Source organism: Seriola aureovittata, chromosome 11, assembly GCF_021018895.1.
Source record: "Seriola aureovittata isolate HTS-2021-v1 ecotype China chromosome 11, ASM2101889v1, whole genome shotgun sequence".
Classification (NCBI taxonomy): domain Eukaryota; kingdom Metazoa; phylum Chordata; class Actinopteri; order Carangiformes; family Carangidae; genus Seriola; species Seriola aureovittata.
The window spans coordinates 23,240,903-23,259,009 of record NC_079374.1 but is presented as its reverse complement, the minus strand read 5'-3'; the positions used below and the strand labels follow the sequence as shown (position 1 = coordinate 23,259,009).

The 18,107-nt window shown below is 40.5% G+C and overlaps 2 protein-coding genes across 2 annotated transcripts; both read right to left on the bottom strand.

The window, feature by feature from the left end:
* Positions 1-3,669: 3,669 nt before the first annotated feature.
* si:dkey-10c21.1 (uncharacterized) lies at positions 3,670-6,814 on the bottom strand. The gene is made up of 6 exons (XM_056389619.1): positions 6,710-6,814; positions 5,717-5,987; positions 5,503-5,631; positions 5,225-5,365; positions 5,051-5,082; positions 3,670-4,295 (listed from the first exon to the last, which is right to left on the bottom strand). Exons 2-6 carry the CDS (start codon positions 5,982-5,984, stop codon positions 4,008-4,010), a joined length of 858 nt encoding a protein of 285 aa, XP_056245594.1. The 5' UTR covers positions 5,985-5,987; positions 6,710-6,814; the 3' UTR covers positions 3,670-4,007.
* A 1,167-nt stretch (positions 6,815-7,981) lies between these two features.
* LOC130177131 (protein FAM171B-like) lies at positions 7,982-17,793 on the bottom strand. The gene is made up of 8 exons (XM_056388588.1): positions 17,524-17,793; positions 13,513-13,746; positions 12,857-12,949; positions 12,493-12,651; positions 11,474-11,644; positions 10,755-10,871; positions 10,215-10,338; positions 7,982-9,444 (listed from the first exon to the last, which is right to left on the bottom strand). Exons 1-8 carry the CDS (start codon positions 17,702-17,704, stop codon positions 8,502-8,504), a joined length of 2,022 nt encoding a protein of 673 aa, XP_056244563.1. The 5' UTR covers positions 17,705-17,793; the 3' UTR covers positions 7,982-8,501.
* Between the last annotated feature and the right edge of the window lie 314 nt (positions 17,794-18,107).

Genomic DNA, 18,107 nt, shown 5'->3' with positions numbered 1-18,107 from the left:
ATATGAATCCAAACCACTTTGGTGATCCCCTGACTTTCAGTTTGTTTTCTGTCATTAAGTGAAATATCTCCACATTTACTTGATGACAAAGACAGAGTAAATTCTTGCAACTGTGAAGCTTGTTTTTTTTCCATTTTGTAGCGTTTGAATATGGTGAGTTTGCTTGTTTCTCTATGGGATTTTTTCTTTATAAGTTACTGTGAGTTACCTTGCTTCCTAAATTTGTGCTTGGCCAAGTGAGACTTCTGATTTCCTGCACATATACTGTAGACTTACAAACTGTCTTGGAAACACCAGCATCTTCAACCCCAACCCTTATGAACTAAGCCAACTGCAGCACAAAGTATTTAACGAGAAAAAAAACGTATTTTTTCCTTCATTAACTCTTCATAACTTAATTTTTCCCCAAAATACACCATAAAAAGTGCACTGCATAGTCTATTGCATATATGTAAATCACTCAATCATTCACAGCAGTTTCAGCTCATTCTTTACTGAGAGACAAACAGAAGTAATGAGTTAGAAACCACTTTATATACAAAATATTATATCCTATAGGATCATTTCGACATATAGAAATCATGCATGTACCACCTGTGTCTCCATTTGTCTTGACTTATTTTTTTTACCTGCAACACGTTCAAAATCCATCCATCCATTTTCTTCCGCTTATCCTTTAGTAGGGTCGCAGGGGGGCTGGAGCCTATCCCAGCATCTTTTCGGGCGAGAGGCGGGGTACATCCTGGACAGGTCGCCAGTCCATCGCAGGGCAAACACATAGAGACAGACAACCATTCACACTCACAGCCACACCTATGGTCAAGTTCAGAGTATTCAACTAGCCTAGTCCCCATTTGCATGTCTTTGGACTGTGGGAGGAAGCCGGAGTACCTGGAGTTAACCGACGTAGGCACGGGGAGAACATGCAAACTCCACACAGAAAGACAAATACATAGAACAAAGATTACACATCATAGTACGAGCTGATTAACAACTGCTATAGGATTTATGGACATTAATCCCCTCAAAATGTGGTGTAATAGTGTGAACCCAAGTCAACTCTCAAGATGCTGAACATGCCTGGCACTTCCATAGGTACATACTGTATCTATGTGTGACACAAACAAAATGTAGGAAGTGAGATGACACCTGAGACTGAACAATCTCTCAGGGTATCCATGTCTACCTCTTTTCAACTCGAGGCTATTTCTGAACCCATTTACGCCAAGCGGTGCTATTCTGGGTCGACAAGGGGACTGGTGTGCACGCAGGGGAAAGGGGGAATGTGTCACAATAATCTGAATGAAGTTGCACTATTTAATCTGCAGCAAGGCAAGAAACTTCAATAAGCATAAGGATGGCGATTTATATACTATTATTATTATTATTATATTTTTTTTAATTGTTTTAATCATTTATTTATTGTATACTTTACTAACGTGCTCAGTGAGCAGAGGCGGCTAAGGTCACTGTACAATAGATCGTGACTATTGTTCAACCACACCAAATATGTAGTACTCCGCAGCTCAGAATAGTCCCTATATTAGCACTATTAACTCCTGTATGAGTAATAAAACTACAGTACCCACAGTACTTTTAAAGTTTGGCATCTTCAGGTCCAAACAATTAGTTTGGACCTGAGTGTCACAGGCAGAATATGGAAGTTGGTTTATTTCAATATCAATAAAACATTTTTTTACTATATTCTTTAGCAACAGACAAGATTAAATCAAAAGTTAGAGTGGTGATATGCTGACATGCTGTGACAATGAGTCAGGACCACAGCAGGTTGCTGCAACAATAAACTCAAACAGATCAGTGTTTGGAAATGTGGAGTTTCCGTTTTTGATCAAACTGTGAGAATGAGTCTCAGTTGTCCTGCTAAATATAATGCAAACGCAAAAAATGCTAAAAATATGATTTGCTGCAAATGTTGCACTGATTTTACGATGTAACATCTTTCGATACACAATGTGTATGTCTGTGTGTCTTTGTATTAATCTTTTTGTGGTTTGTGGTTAAGCCTGGGGTTGAGGATGGTTTTGTAGTGGTTACAGTACACCCACAATAATGAATCTTTTTGGTCACAACAAGCTGTAAACACAACACTGACATATTATCTCTGACATTTTCAATCTTGACACTCCGCAATCTGAATGAAATGAAAATCCAAACCCCTTTATCTTCATTACAGAGGAGGATTTGTGACATGACTGGAAACCCTTGTAAAATTCACAGGACAAGCATGCCTGCTAATAGCCTGCTGTTAAAACAAATACCGTTGAGCTGTGTAACAGATACCCCCTTTTCACCGCCGGGTTGCATTCGCCGTCTGGCCTGGTGGGGGTTCACGTTTCGAAACCTTGGCAGTGCAGTGGCATGTGAAAAATGTCCCCCGTCTTGGGACGGAAGGAGAAAACTAGAACAATAGAGCATGCAAGTGTAGTCTGATGTTTGGTGCCATCATATTCCATGAGCATCAGGCCTTAGTCAACAAGAAATGTCAGCGTGACAGTGTGCAATGATGGGTTACTGTTCCCTGTGTTTTATCTAATGTTAGTTAGCAAGGCTTTGCTTCAAAGGAAATCAGTAACATGCAGTAACCAACATTGTCTGAATGTCATTTGAAATTTAAAGTAATTATTTCCAGCTAATCAGCTGGTTGTCATCATGAAATCCATGCGATGATATTCTCCGTCCTGGGAGAAGAGGAGAGTCTGGAAAAACTCCACTTGTATTGTTCATGCTACAGCAAACTTCAACAACCAAACTTAATGGAGAAAAAAATCCCAAGGCAATTCATCTTACAGACAACTGTGGGAAGTGTCAGACTACTCCTACACACTGTCCAGAAGTGGAACATAGAGTTGCACATGCTCTGCCTCTAAGTTTGTATTTGCTCTATTTGGGATTGTTCTAACAAAACTAAAGTCAAAACTAAACTTTATCAATTCAAGTCTCACCTATACTGTTTACAAAAAAGGAAAAAAAAGGAAAACTAACAAACAAAAAAACACACATGCCAAGTATTCAAGAGGTAAGGTCCATAAAAATGCTGGAGAAATATATATGGTAGTGAGGCAAGCGCCCAGTTCCCATTAGGTGTTGGAGTGTGTTTGTCATTCACTGTCCCCTGTAGACCAGTGCTAATCCTGCTGGTGTTTTATGATCTACCAAGTGCGTCAGACTGTTTCCATTCCAAACGGATTCTCCAGCCACTTTGCTTCTGCACTCTGACTCCCCACATCCAGAGTTCACTGGGCCTGAGCCAGGTAACCGAGGCCTCTGTCCAGGGGCAGAGAGACACTCCAAAGTTATTCCTTTGTACCAACGCAGCAGAGGCAGCTGGATGTGATCTTGTCTCTGTCTGCACGCTGTGTGTGGAGGTTGAATACTCTGGCTGGGGTAAACCCTACACACCCTGATCTGGGACTGATTAAAGGTGATGCTAACTCATTTGCCAGCCATGTCTCATTTACAGGTTTTTATTAACATTTGAAGGAGAACGGCACCAAGATGTAAAACGATGACAGGATTATTGGACTCTTTTGGGCGAGCGCCTGCATAAACTGTCTCGTGTGTGGGCACTCTGTATTTTATCATTCACATGTTTCTGTCTCCAGAGTGAGAGTCAAGAGTCAAATGCCTGTGAATAAAACTGCTTGAAAGTTGAATCATACTGATTTAGCTGGTTGTAGCATTTTTTTATTATGAAGAATAATACATTTTTAGTATACAGGCTCCAACAATGCATTGTAAATTTCATTGTTACCATGGCAGACTCAAAACTTGAAAAACAAAACTGGCTCAATTGTGACCTCTAGTGGTTTGGTAGGTTACATGCAGCAACCAGCTTTTGAACTTCATAATGTGTGGTATCATTCAATTATTATCAACATTTACAAATACCAATCTGTAAGTTCAAATATAACTTATAAAACATACACCATCAGATATTATCTTTCACTTTTTCACACTGATTTGCAAAAACTTGAATTCAACATTCCTCAGCACCAATTTCTTGTAATTTCTTCGAGCTGTGGATATGTGCAAAGAATATCAGATTCTTTGAGAAGGTCAATAAAATCTTCAATGGATTTTTGATCTTTGCCCATAACTATATCGATCAGTTTGGTGACAACTTCTCTTGGCTGAGAGATATGCCTCAGATGATTATACTCTCTGTCCGTGACAATATCTCTGGCTTGAACGTGCTGCAGAATGAAGGAGTGATCCGCACTCAGGCAGTCAATGAGTTCCACCTTGTGCTTCTTGATCATTTTCGCAGCAGGGGCCTGTGAAAGATGACGGGTTTTGTTAAACATGTTAAACCTAAATGAATGAATTTGTTTTTCCTTGTTTTATTTTCCCCTCTTTCCTTTCTTCACCCACCTCACTTCAATTTCCCTTACCTCGCTTTCCTTTCCTTCTCACTGACTGACTCTTGTTTTCACCCTTACAACCCCTGATTTACCTGACTGAGTTCACCTGGTCACTCCAAGGTTGTTTAAAGAGTTTACTGACATTCATTCATTTTTTTTCAACTTTGCATTCGGCAGAAGTTCTGATTCATGTATGTTCCTCTTTCATGTTTACAAATACAGTTCTTTTGGGAAATGTGAAAATAAAGCTTCGGTCAGAGGATTGAAGTTCCATGGCTTTCTTTCCCATGCATTCTGACAGTTCACCTGTCATTCTGAACCTCCCAATTCACAATTCTTTTATGTCAACAGGCAGTTTAAAGGTATGTTGGTAGGTTGGGGAGTTTCCCTGTTTACTCAGTGGTTGATTGGTGCTTCCTTTTCCTCACACTCATGCCTGTGTTAAGTGAGAGGAATTATACAACTCCCATTTCTGTCCAGTAAATATAACAGCAGAACCAGGCGACAGTTAGCTTAGCTTAGCTTAAAGACTGGAACCAGGGATTCAGCCTGACTTTAAACTACAGCTCCTGGTTAATTATAAAAATCACACTAAACCAAACTAATCTCTCAATGTGGATCTTACTGTTGAAGAGTTTCTACCACTAATGTGTGTGTATGTGCTTTACCTGAGAGGAAGGTGGTGTCTTTTCTACTGCATCTGAGAAGAAATCAGAGTCAGTCAGTCTTTTACTGTTAAATGCTTTGATTTAGGAATGAGACACTGACAGAAGGTGACACTCACATTATTATACTGCACAAATATCGAACAGATCACGAGTAAGAAGTTGGCAAAATGTTACCTGCACGCACTTGTGATGGTTTCACCGATACTGACAAATCGATGTCACCATCAATAGTGACACCGGATATTTTATCAGCACATATTACACTGCCTCCACATGCACTGTAACCTGCTCGGGTTCCCTGTCCAACAATATTCCCTGAACAAGAAAAAAACATATATCAAAAGTAGGAGTAAAAACAAAAGTGTTTCATTTATATTTTTGTTCAATATATTTTACAACTTTCATTTATGATTTCATTCTACAGGGAATACCTGAGAACTATTCATGCTTACCGGATGGACTACTTCCTGCACCACTCACTGTTTCAATCTTCAATGAGAGGGACTTTCCCGTAATATTTGTTATTTCTCTGGTGCTTACAACACTGCTACTATCAGCTTCTACTGTTGGAGCCTGTGACCCTGGAAAGATAAAAAATATATATATATATCAGAACGTGTGTGGCGCTGCCTTTCAGACTTCAGTCTTTTACAGACTAGTCTTTACCTTGAGCGTTAGAGCTGAAGAGCTGTTGCAGTTGCTGGTAATGTGCTTGATGCTGCCTCAGAATGTCAGAGAAGCTCTGGCAGGTGTCTCTTCCCTTTTCAATTGTTATTTTCAAGAGCAGTCTCATCTTCTCGAGATCACTGCTTTGCTTTTGTATGTCTCGGAATTCTTTCATGGACAACATATCCTCACACTGCTCAAGTATGTAGTCAGGGTCATCTGAAAGCCACATGCACAGCTGGCTCTGCCTCGACTTCAGCATGTCCATGGCCTGGAAACAGACGGACAATATTCGACATGTTAACAGAAAGACAGTGTGACAGAACATGTCTAATGAGGATTTGTTGGTTCCCTCCTGTAATATGATTTACTGAAAAACATTCACCCATGGGTTGCCACTTTTGTTGTTGAAAAACCAGTATACTCAGACCAGCAGCACCAGCAGTCATAATCCTGTGCGTACATTTTTTTTTTTAATGATTTAGTTTGTTTTTTTCAACATCCAATATTAAAAATAAAATTTTGATAACAGGAGATCGTAGCAGCTTGGTTTGGTCTTGCTGTTGCATATTGTTATTACTATTTTTAGTAGTTAGTTAGTCATTCATCTCTTCCCCCATTTCATCACACCATCAAAAAGTGTTTACCTGTTTTCATATGTTTACGGACACAGACACATTAGGGGACAATTCATGTCCCAATAAATAGCATTCATTTTCCAGAACAGTCGCTCAAAAAAGAGAACAATCACAATCAGGTAACAAAAACAGTAGTTAATACAGTAGCGTATACGTTTTAGCCATATGAGTAAATTCTGAAAGCAACACTTCCAAGTCATCAACAACGTTTACAGGGTACTGAATGTGCAATACAATCAACATATCATATGGGCCTACAAATGTTACATCAGAAGGAAACTGAGCAACATGACAGATGTGCCAGACTACAGACTAGAGTCTCTTTATGACAGAGTAAAAAGTGAACATGACCTACCTTCACTTGGTGTGACAAAACAGCAGGTAAAAAGATGAAGTGTCTTTTAATCGACAGAAACCTGAAAGATCACTGTTTCCTGCTTCTTCACTCTGCCAGGTTAGAGGGTATAGAATCAACTTACTTCCTTATTGGTATTATCTTTCAGTATATGTGTTGCACGTGGGCAGGCACAGTACAAGCACAAGGAAAATAGGCCACACCCCCAGCACAGCAGCAAGCTCCGGAGCACAGCACAACAGACAATTAGACTACAGGCTACTGTAAATATGTCTACGTCTGCATGTCTGTGAAGAATTCAGGTCTGCCATTGACGGTCCGTAAAGAATATGTGTCATCTATTTATAATAGTAATAATAATAATAATAATAATCCATCATTTCTCTGCTGAACAATTGAGGTATAGGCTTTTTTCGTGTGTGAGAAACTTTTCTCCATCTCAATCTTCAGTGGTGGAGGAAGTAGACTATTTCTTAGGGAGTTTGAGCGAGTGTGAGATGGTCTGGTGAATAAATCTCTTTTCACTTACACTATTTTTTCTTTTCTCTAGTCTTGGCTTTGTGTTAAGTTGTGGATGATTTTATCTATTTGGGCTTTTGGGCAGTTATTTAAATGAACCCACTTGACATGTTTAGACAGGTCTCTATGCTGGAATTGCTAACAAAGGTTGTTAGGTTGTTACATAACTGCAGTGGTGTAAGACACATGCATCAAGTAAACCACCTGAATAGTGAACATCACTCTTCATTAGCCATGAGTAGACAGGGCTTCTTTCTGTAGCTTCACAAGCCAGGGTAAATACACAGAGAAAACATAAATATGCAGAGAGCAAGTATTCCTCAGCTGTTTCAGGTGATAATGATCATTAATATATATCATTTTATTCCTCCATGTCGGCGACATGTCCATCTGTCCCATTCTCACAAACACGATATCTCAGTAACGCCTTGAAGGACCTTCCTCAAATCTGGCAGTGTGGTGACCTCACAAAACCTCACAATAGGAAAAATCTTTTTTAAATTTGGTACAAATGTCCACTGAACTGATTAGACTTTGGTGGTCAAAGGTCAAGGTCACGGTGACCTCAGAAAACACTTTTTAGCCATTACTCAAGACTTCACACAGCAATTATGACAAAATTTCACACAATTAGTTCATATTTTATGCAACTCTGGATGAACAGGCATATCACCCGAAACTAATCTGGTTATAATTCTAGTTAAATGATGTTACTGTATCTAGATAGAAGAAATAAATAGGCCTAAATGTGGGTTTAAAACAGGAAATGTCAGTTTTATTTATTCATTTATTTATTTGTATTAAAATATAATTAAATGATTCACTTCATGGCAAAATACACCAAAACATGCGCAAACACACTTTACATGCACAAGTATAAAATCAATAACATTATTGAATTAACATTAGCATTCAGGCATTTAAGTAAGCCATCCATCGTCGTGTTGGAGCAGGACAAACAGGGCAGCTGCGGTGGCTGTAAATCATCAGTAATGTAATGTTATTTGAAAATCTGAAAACAATTTGATATATATGAGGCAGAAGATAAGAGATGAGACAGGTCGTTAAAAAGCAGGTGGGTTGTGAGACATTTTTTGGCATTTAAGGTTTAACATCCACGACTACTGTGCAACGTGCTCCACCTCTCTACATGTGCAGCAGTTGGTGTGTAAAGTATGTGGAATCTGATGGTTGGCGGAAACGGGGACATACAAACTATAATATGTAAATATTTACGCGATATGAACTGTAGGCATGGGGGCATTAAGAGTTGCTACTGTGGAGCTGCGTGTTTACCGCCAGACGTGCTTTTGACAAAAGTAGCGTTGCGCTCCAGCGTTACAGCCCTGCGTCCGGACGACTGGTTCAGTTCGCTCATGTCCACCCCCGAGTCTAAACTGGTGTCCCGACTCTCCACTGGTCTCCGTCTCCTCTGCTGCTCTGACACGTTGTAATGGATCTCGGCTGCGGGTTTGCCCTCCAGTGACACAAACCAGGCCCGGGGAGGCTGGGGTGAGGGCATTTTGGAAAACTCTGCTAAGGCGTGTACCGAGTGCCTGCTGTCCCTGATTTTATTTAATGTTCCCGGGACCGACACTGACTCTGGGAGGCTGAAGGGACCCCTGGCTGTGCTGGTGGAGGTTGCTGCCTGAGAACCCTCTAGAACTCCAAGCTGGTCCTCGGTTTCTACCGCCTGGTTCTGGGTCGCAGACGGACCTTTCGGCAGTGTCTGGGCGAAGCCGTCTTTGCTCAGCGGCTCGGCGGCGGCACTGTTTGAAGCCCCCGCACGGGGCAGAGTAGCCGACTTGCTCCGCTGCTGCTGCTCCGCTTGCTCCTCCAAATGGAAGAAGGCTGGAGCGTGAAGGATGGCAACAGGCTGGTTGTAGAAAAACAAATTCTCAGTCAGAGATCCTGGAACTCTTATCTGCTCTCTGAACACACAAGTCCCATCATTAGGTTCAGTGTTCAGGTCCAGCTCGGCGCACTCCAGCGCAATGGCCACAGCGCTGGGGTTGGCTATTACGCTGTGCGTTGAATTAACAGAGGAATTGCGTCGATTGTCCCCCTTTTCTCTGAACGAGTGGTTCAGCCCATTCTGTGGAGGAGACACGTCCCTTGAATATACTTCAAAGAGTTCATCGTCACAAGTGGAGGTCGTTTGGTCTTTTCTCATCACCGGTAGGATCGTCTTTGCTTCGGTTTCACTGAGGGGACGTCTGCAGACAAGACAGAGCATTTGCTTTAAGCAGAGTCAGGCCAAATAAAATGAAACAAATATAAAATCTCATCCCGCAAACACGGGTTATTCAGTGGGAATACAGATATTATATACACATTCAGTTATGCAAATCACTAATGCTTTGTTATGTTTAACAGCTTGATATTTTACTGGCAGTGAAGTATTTTTTAAAGGAACACTGAAGTGAAAAATAGTGATAAAATAATAACACCCCCCTCCATCCCCCCCACCCCCCCACCCCCCCACCCCAGAGTCACACCACATTCTCAAATCACTCCTGCAGGAAATAATTCCCTGAACACACGCCTTCTGCTGCAGCTTCAGTGCTATGAGGAGGTGATACTGCAGCACAGATGTGGTGTAATTATCCATGTTGTGGGTTGGTGTTTGGACCAGATGTCAACAGCAGAGAAGGATCACACTGTGGGTGCAAGGCGCTACCTTTTCAAGCCTACACAACATCAGTATTTGATACTTGAAAGATTTTCAGTAAAATATTATTTACTTATAATTACCACTAAATAGGAACAACATCCTCCAGTTGCATCAGATGAAGCATATTTTAACCCTAAATTGAAGATATGAAGAAAATACTTGATTTGCCCAAAAACCTGGGAAGAAATGGAAAGATTTGTGGTGCAACAAAATCAGTAAGTGTGTCTTTACATTGTACATTTACATTCTTTCAGCAGTCTTTTTAATATAATCACCACTTATATAGACTAGTAAGAGATGACAGACTGTTACCTGCGATAACACAATATTCCAACCAGAAGACAGATGACCACAACAAGCAATCCTCCGAGCAGAACCATCAGGGAAGATGAATGGTTTAAGATGAAGTCGATGGGAATGTCAAGTCCAAAGAAACCTGAAGAAAAAGTGAGAGTGAGTCAGTTTGAAAAGGAAACACGTACGGAATGAAAATCAGTGTGGATGAAAATTAACGATGTGCTTTTTGAATCGAAAAGCGTTTGACATTTAATAAACCTCCTTCCTTTTCACTAACCGAGGCCAGCTCCAGGTCAGTTTCTTGGCTTCTTAAGTTAGAAAAATTAAACTGCCACAACGAGAACTATCTATTTACCCAGTAGATTTACAACCATAAAAAGAAATGTGCTTATTTTGCTCATCATTCATTAATTTCCATTTCATACATTTAAATGATTACATTGCCATGTTACTGCTATATATGCCACAGATGGTACTATCAAATAAACAGAGAAAAAGAAATAGAACTCTGTATTCTGTAAACAGTACTTTAACATCATTACGATGAGCACTTGCCTCTGTTAGATGACAGAGGTGCTGCAATCCAGTGGCCTAGATGAGGAGCTGTGAATGTCCACATGAGTTTTCCATCGACTGACACCACCTTCCCTAGTCCTTTCCTCATCCATCCACCTAAGTCGAACAAACAATAAAAAGTTTTCTGCCATCAATAAAACACTGTATGATTTTAAGAAGGACTTAGCCTCATCTATCTCCCATACAGGAGTTTTAAGTTGAAGTTTAATTTTACTGTTTTGTGGATGCAAAATGACCCAAAACTTGGTTTGAGAAAGGAAAACTAATGGAGACAGATTTGTGACACTAATAACAATATGATGAGTGATTCTTCCGAAGGTGTGCGTTTTGATTCCACCCCCCCCCCCATCTGATTGATGTCAAGTCACACCTCCCTACAATTTTAACCGAGCATTAGTTATACTAATATTAATCTCTGCTGATGGCCGGATGTACAGAAAGAATTAGAAATGAACCACTAGACTAAAGGTCTGAGTCCTGCTTATAAATATTATAAAACTATAATTCCATTACCCCCTTCCTGCTGTTCTGTTAATGATTTCCTACATTAAAGTAATTTTTCTACCACTTTACTCCCACATTGCTAACAGAGCCTTCTTCATCGATCTACTAGTGGAAGCCATAAAGTAACTTGTTCTCCAGATACTTCAGTAATTCAGAAGGATTTTGTGCTTTGTATCATCACGATTTCTACTCACCAGTGGTCTGGTTAAAGAACCACGCTGGAACCACGTTTGAAATCTGGAGTCCACGGCTGTCAGGGATGCTGAGGCTGATCTGTATGGGCCCACTCACGTGTAACTCTGAGTCTCCTGAGAAAAGCTGCACACTGACAGCCGCCACCGGGCTCAACTCCACACTCACGTATCCTTGAAAAGACATGAGACAATGCTGAGGAGGAGCTGGATAATATGAGCTCCGGCTAAATTCAATTTACTCACTTTTATCTTTTCTTGCATGGAATTCATGTAAAGGTACTTTCAGCTGAGTGGTACCACAGTAGTTTGATTGACAGTATTGACTGCTGCTAGTGACAGGCTGACTGGACCCCTGCTAAAGCTCTGACACTGATTTCATCTTTGCTTTGCTTCAGCTTGTTGCAGCCACTTGCAGCCAAGAAAGACAGAAAGATTCCATGTGAAAACTATAGCGCGGTCTGTGGCTAAATCATTTGTATCGGTGTCAATTTATTTTATTTTTTAATTTTTTATTTTTTTATTTGATCTAATCTTTATTTAATCAGGCAGTCTCATTGAGATTAAAATTAAAATTAAAATAAAAAATAAATAAAAAAAGAATTAAGAAAAACATTTACAATAGTCTGAAAAATACATCAAATAATAAGGTTTTAAAATTAGTGTCTACCTCAATGTCTGTTTTTAATTGTTACGACCACCAGATGGCACCAAACACAAAATATTCAGATTCAGATTCAGGTTGAAGAATACTATGATCCCCACATGCTCAATTAAATGATTTTAATTGTGAAAAGAGGAAAGTTTGAGGAAGTATATAAGTATAAACTGCTCTAAGTTCACTTTCTATTAAAATAAATCTATTTTATCTATCTACTTTAACTATTCACTGTTATTAGAACTGTACTATATTCAATATTTTGAAAGCAGAAGTCTGTATACTGATACTACAAAACACACACACACACACACACACACACACACACACACACACACACACACACACACACACACAGACTTACCTGATTTACTGCTCATGATGCCCAGAGTGTTGAGCAGGCTGCCATCCTCTGACGACAGCCTGGGGATGGTCAGGTAGGCTTTGACCGAGGTGACATTGCTGCTGTCTGTCAGATTCAGCAGGCTCTTGGGAAAGTGGACAACAGGCTGTGATGAAGCATCTATAAATAAAAGAAAAAATAGTAATAGTAATAGCTGAAAATATTCAGCCTCTATTTATAAAATGTTATTCAAATATATTGTATGTATTTTCCCTTTAGTACTGTTATCTTTGGCTGATATGATGTGTTACTTTAAATGAATGATTGTACCAACAATCATAGAGACAAAGAGAGAATGAGCACTGAGAGATACTTAACACAGTACCAGATGTTTTGCCAGTGATCAGGACAGAATCTTCAAAGAGCCAGATGTTTCCTTGATTTAGACTAAGTAGTGACATGGTCACTGATGAAAATACTGCAACAAAGGGAAAGGGTAAAAATGCAAAATTAGCAGACTATCATGTTTAAAAATGAGCAGTTTCTCCACTAGATGGCAGCGAGATATTATGTTATATTACGTCAAGTAAGTTTTCACTTCAAAAACAATAGCTCAAGATTCAGGTCTTTGTATCACAGCACTGCAGATGACTACTGAGCAACAGATACAGATGTAGACACACTCCACATGTCGGCTATAGAAAGGTCCCACTGCTGCTGTCCTGTCAGGTGTCGGCGTGGAGCAGAAATTGACTTCAGTATATACATTTCAGTATTTCTTCTGATCACTTTTTTACATGACATTATTTATAGTGTCCCAATCAGAAAAAAAAACCCACTGCTATCTGCCACTCTCTGCAGACTGTGCCTGATTCACTGACACAGAAACACACACACACACACAACCACACGGTGTGCGGTTGATATAAACTGAAGATATACAACGATTTGTATTTGCCAATAATTAATAAAAACAACACTGCCATTCTTATGTTTATGCATTTGATGAAGCTCATTAACCGAACACATTAAACATCTTACTTGGCATTCTGCTGGTTTTACAAGGCAGCAGCGTGCTAATGTAACCATCCTTGTTTGCCACTACTGTGATGGGCAGCCCAGTTTGGTAAGGTACATGAAGCAAAACGCCACCATCCTCCCCTGTATGAGCGGTTTTGACCCTGGTGTAGTTGATGTAAACATCCACCACTGCCTGGCTCAGGGACTGACGACTCAGCACGTCTCTAACCTGGACCCTCAGGTTAAAGGAAGAACCTATAGGAGATAAAAAAGGATTTGGTGAAGATAAAGTGGGATTGTGGTCAAGGCAAAGAGAAATACAACAGTTCCTATTCCTATTATTTTGTCCACAACATTTTATACACTACAGCTATGCTCTTTAGTTCTTTAACAGATTGGAGTTGGCTGCAGTTCCAGTAAACCTAGCGGGCTAGTCGGCCTCACTGACAGCACAACAGGAAAACTCATTTACAGACTCCCTCGAGGATATCAATCAGCTAATCCCAGCAGATTTTAAAGAGAAGGACACACATACAAATGCTAAAATCAGGCAACTAGAACAACAAAGTAAGCATTTAAGACAATAACAAGCTACATCAGCAGCTCAGGCAGCTAATACAGTACATATTTCCAATAAAGGTATTCTCATGAGGGAGCCCTAATCATTACACGTTTTCAGGTAGCTCCTCGAGAATCTCATTCAGGGCCTAATGATAATGTGACACATTATCCACAAACCCAATAAGCCACTTTCACACTGTGCACAGACATCCAATAGTAAATTCATGACAGCAAGACTTAATTTCTGAGAGGGACAGTGTTGCATAACAATGAAGGGATTTTCACTAATACATCACTTCTTGCCTAATCAGTATGTCATGAAAAGCAGATCCTACCAAGCATCAATGCCTGACCGACGCAATACATTAAAGCTGCACTAGTGAATATTTGCATTTAACCAATGGATCAAATGAATATGTGTAATGTCAGCGAAGTCACTCAAAGCGATAAGCTCACAGGGAATTATCACCAACTCTGAACTTCCGCTCAGTTCTGCAGAGCATTTTGGCATCTTTTAGCTAATCGTTTTGGTTTTCTGGATGCAATTTTACTGTCTACAGGCAACTGTGTGCTAACATGTTCGCCGTACAACTTCACAAGGTGATAATATGTCGGTGTCATTTTTTACATCATATTCTGCTGGTCAACAAAAGTTTCAATTGAATTTTAAAGTAAAGTTTAGCATTCCAAACACATAGTGCCGTGGAACTGTGGAGGTAGCGTAGCATGAGGTTAGAGCAAAAAAAAAGAAAAAAAAGAAATACTGCTGGAAAAATCTGAGCACAAGGTTCCAATAATAAATACTGAACAATGCTTCAAAGAAGCTCAGCACCAAGAGCACTGTGTACAGCTGCAAAACTCTGCTAGCACTGGGCAGTGCTAAGGTAGCTTCCTTCACCTTCTGCCCTGCTGTAAATTTTCTCCACAGTCCTGTACTCTTTCTGTGGAGTCTGGGCCGGAAAGTGAGTTTTGGGAGACATAAATCTCAGTAGCTGGCTGATCATCAGCCCTCCGCAGATACAGTATATCATAGTTATTTTGTGCTATGAGCCCATAAAAAAGTCCTTCTTGGACTTTTTCTCAGTACCTACATGCTGCAGCTCTGCTATCGCAGCAGTCTCACCAGTCATAATGTCATAAGCATCTCTCTCGAATGGTGACAACTCAACACTGACGGTAGTGGTTGAGTTTGCTGCTATTCTGATTGCATATAATCCTGCTGCTAAACGATCTGCCAAAGCTCCACTGAACACTCATGAAGCCATGCCTTATGCTACCAGATTTCGCACTATTTCAACAAGTGCCAAAGCCAGATAACCAGATCACTCCATATCCTTACCCCCTAACACGCTCCTTTGATCAGGGGCAGACAGACGCCTGGAGCTGCCAGGAGTGCCACCATTTTCCAGCCACAACATGAAACAAATATCTACATTTGGCTGCGTTAGAGTTAAACCCACTGAGAGACAAACTGTATGCCAGTGCAGATGGACAAGAGGGCGCTTGTTTTGGGAGAGGCAGCCTCCTCTTTCTGTGTGTTCTGCTTTGGTGGCCAAACAGAACAGAAGGGGGTCACTAAATCTGAAGTGGAGGTGTGTCGTGCCAGATTACTGTAATCTCCACATTTGGCGAACTGAAACACACCACAAAGAGGGTTATGAAGTATATTGAAATGGGCTGTCTGAGGCCACAGACGGAGATGAGAAATAGATCCCCCGTGGTGTGTGATATGGCTTGAATACTGTTATACATGATAGTACTGGTGCCCAACAGAAAAAAAAATATTTCTGCTTTGGTGAAATGCTTTCTTTATCAGTACGTACACATTAGACTTTTTAAACTATGGGGGACATATTTCCACTAATCAAAAACTAAATTACAAACCTTCTTGACCCAGAAATGAAGATAGTAAATATTAGAATGGCATCTTATAATTATTGAAAACACCATGTCTGTGGCTAAAAGCACCTACATTTGCTTTTGCTGTCATATCAAGCACATACACCATCATCATTTCACCAGAGACTATGATTAAAATCATGAGGAAGGAACAAAAACATGTTGACTGGTCATTTCTGCGAGACCACCAGGCAGGATAAACAGATGGTCCAACAGGGATTTATCTCTGGTGACCCCCCCCCCCCCCGTCCCCGTCCCCGTCCCTCCACCCTCCCTACAAACATGCTTGTTTGTGTGTGTTTGTGTGTGTGTGTTGGAAGTAGGCCATACATTCCACTGATGGGGGGGGAAAAAAAGCGCACCCTTTAATATGTGGAACAAATCAGCTTCAAACACAAGTCAAGTCGCAAAAGATGCTTAGGGTGCAGTGGAGGTGGAGGGGGGGGGGGGGGCCCTAACACGCACCAGTCCCCGAGGCAAAATGATTAGATCTTTAATTCTGTTGCTTTGCCCATTATGAAGGGTGCAACAATGAAGATATAAATCTCAGCATGAGCCTGACCATCTGGCTCAAGAAACAAGGCGCTTTTTGTACATTTTTATTTCTTTCTTTTTTTTAATTATTATTATTTAATGGAAGAAGAAAGTGGGCAGTCATTCCCCTGAGAATTAACTCTGTAGGGAAAGGGTGGTTTGGCAGGACAAGCCAGCAGGAGGGGGTGGGTGGGGTGGGGGTTGGGTATAGGGGGTGGTACAAGATACAACAGAATGCCCGGGTACATTTCCAAGTGTTAAATCGTGAACACAGGCTGAGGGATCATGTGATGACGGATGGTAATGCACTCCTACAGGAACATGAATTAGTCATGAATCAGTTGATAAGTGAACAGGGTCACAAATCCCTCTTTCAGATCCTCACCACTGCTCTGCTGTAAACAAGAAGATGCCTGTATGTCTCTGACACTGTGTGATGAGGGAGGGAGAGCATATTTCCACTTAGAAAATAAAAGTAGTCGGCAGGAGAGACAAATGGAAAAGAAGAGAGTCTGCTGTGGCTTAATGATAATTCAGAGTGAGGAGAGACCGTCTGGCCCTCGCACACTTTTTTTTTTTTTTTTAAATTCTGGCCAACTCTGAAGTCACTTTAAAAAGTTCACATTTTGTGTATTGTAAATGATGCAGACATAACATGATAAACGGTTGCCTCGTTGGTGGTGATGCAGCAAGAAGAGACAGATGGAGAAAGCGTTAGTCATGAGATGACAGCAGCAAGCTCCCACATCACTTATTACTCATGAACAGATCAGCAGATTTGTGAGCAAATCCTCATGCAGATGGTCCAGTTCGACTAAATCTGCACATCTTAGTCTATAATCTGGTACAAAAAGCCATTTAGTGTGATTGTTAGTAAAAATAACAAGAAATGGCAAAATATCAACACGAACATTTAATCTCAAGCTACAATGTGATTTATTTTTCAGTTTACATCCTCAACATGAAACACATCAACAACAATCGCGACCAGTTTACTGAAGTGTGAATGGTCCTATGACACAGTGAAACTATACAAACCTGGCAGGGGATCCAGCACTTGCTGCTGGTACTGAAAGGGCTCTTGTCTCATGTGATCCCGGTTTGAAAAGTTCCCGTCATCGATATGCAGAGAGTGTCCCACAGTCTCAGTGAACTCTGCAGCCGCCTCGCCGCTCTCACACAAACTCAGCGCAGATATCAGACAGATCAACAGGCGCATGACTTTACACGAGATGCTGATCGGTCACAGGTCTCATCCACAACTTCTACAAGAACAGAGATGCTCGGTCCACCGCCATCCGAACTACTTTCCTGTCAGCCACTCTTCAAACAGCGCAGATAACTCCTCCCCTTTAAGCTGTTTGGTGAGGCCCATAGAGACCTATCTATCTATCTATCTATCTATCTATCTATCTATCTATCTATCTATCTATCTATCTATCTATCTATCTATCTATCATCTATCTATATATCTATCTATCTATCTATCTATCTATCTATCTATCTATCTATCTATCTATCTATCTATCTATCTGTCTATCTGTCTGCCTGTATGTATATCATATATATATATATATATATATATATATATATATATATAGATAGATACACTATTATGATTA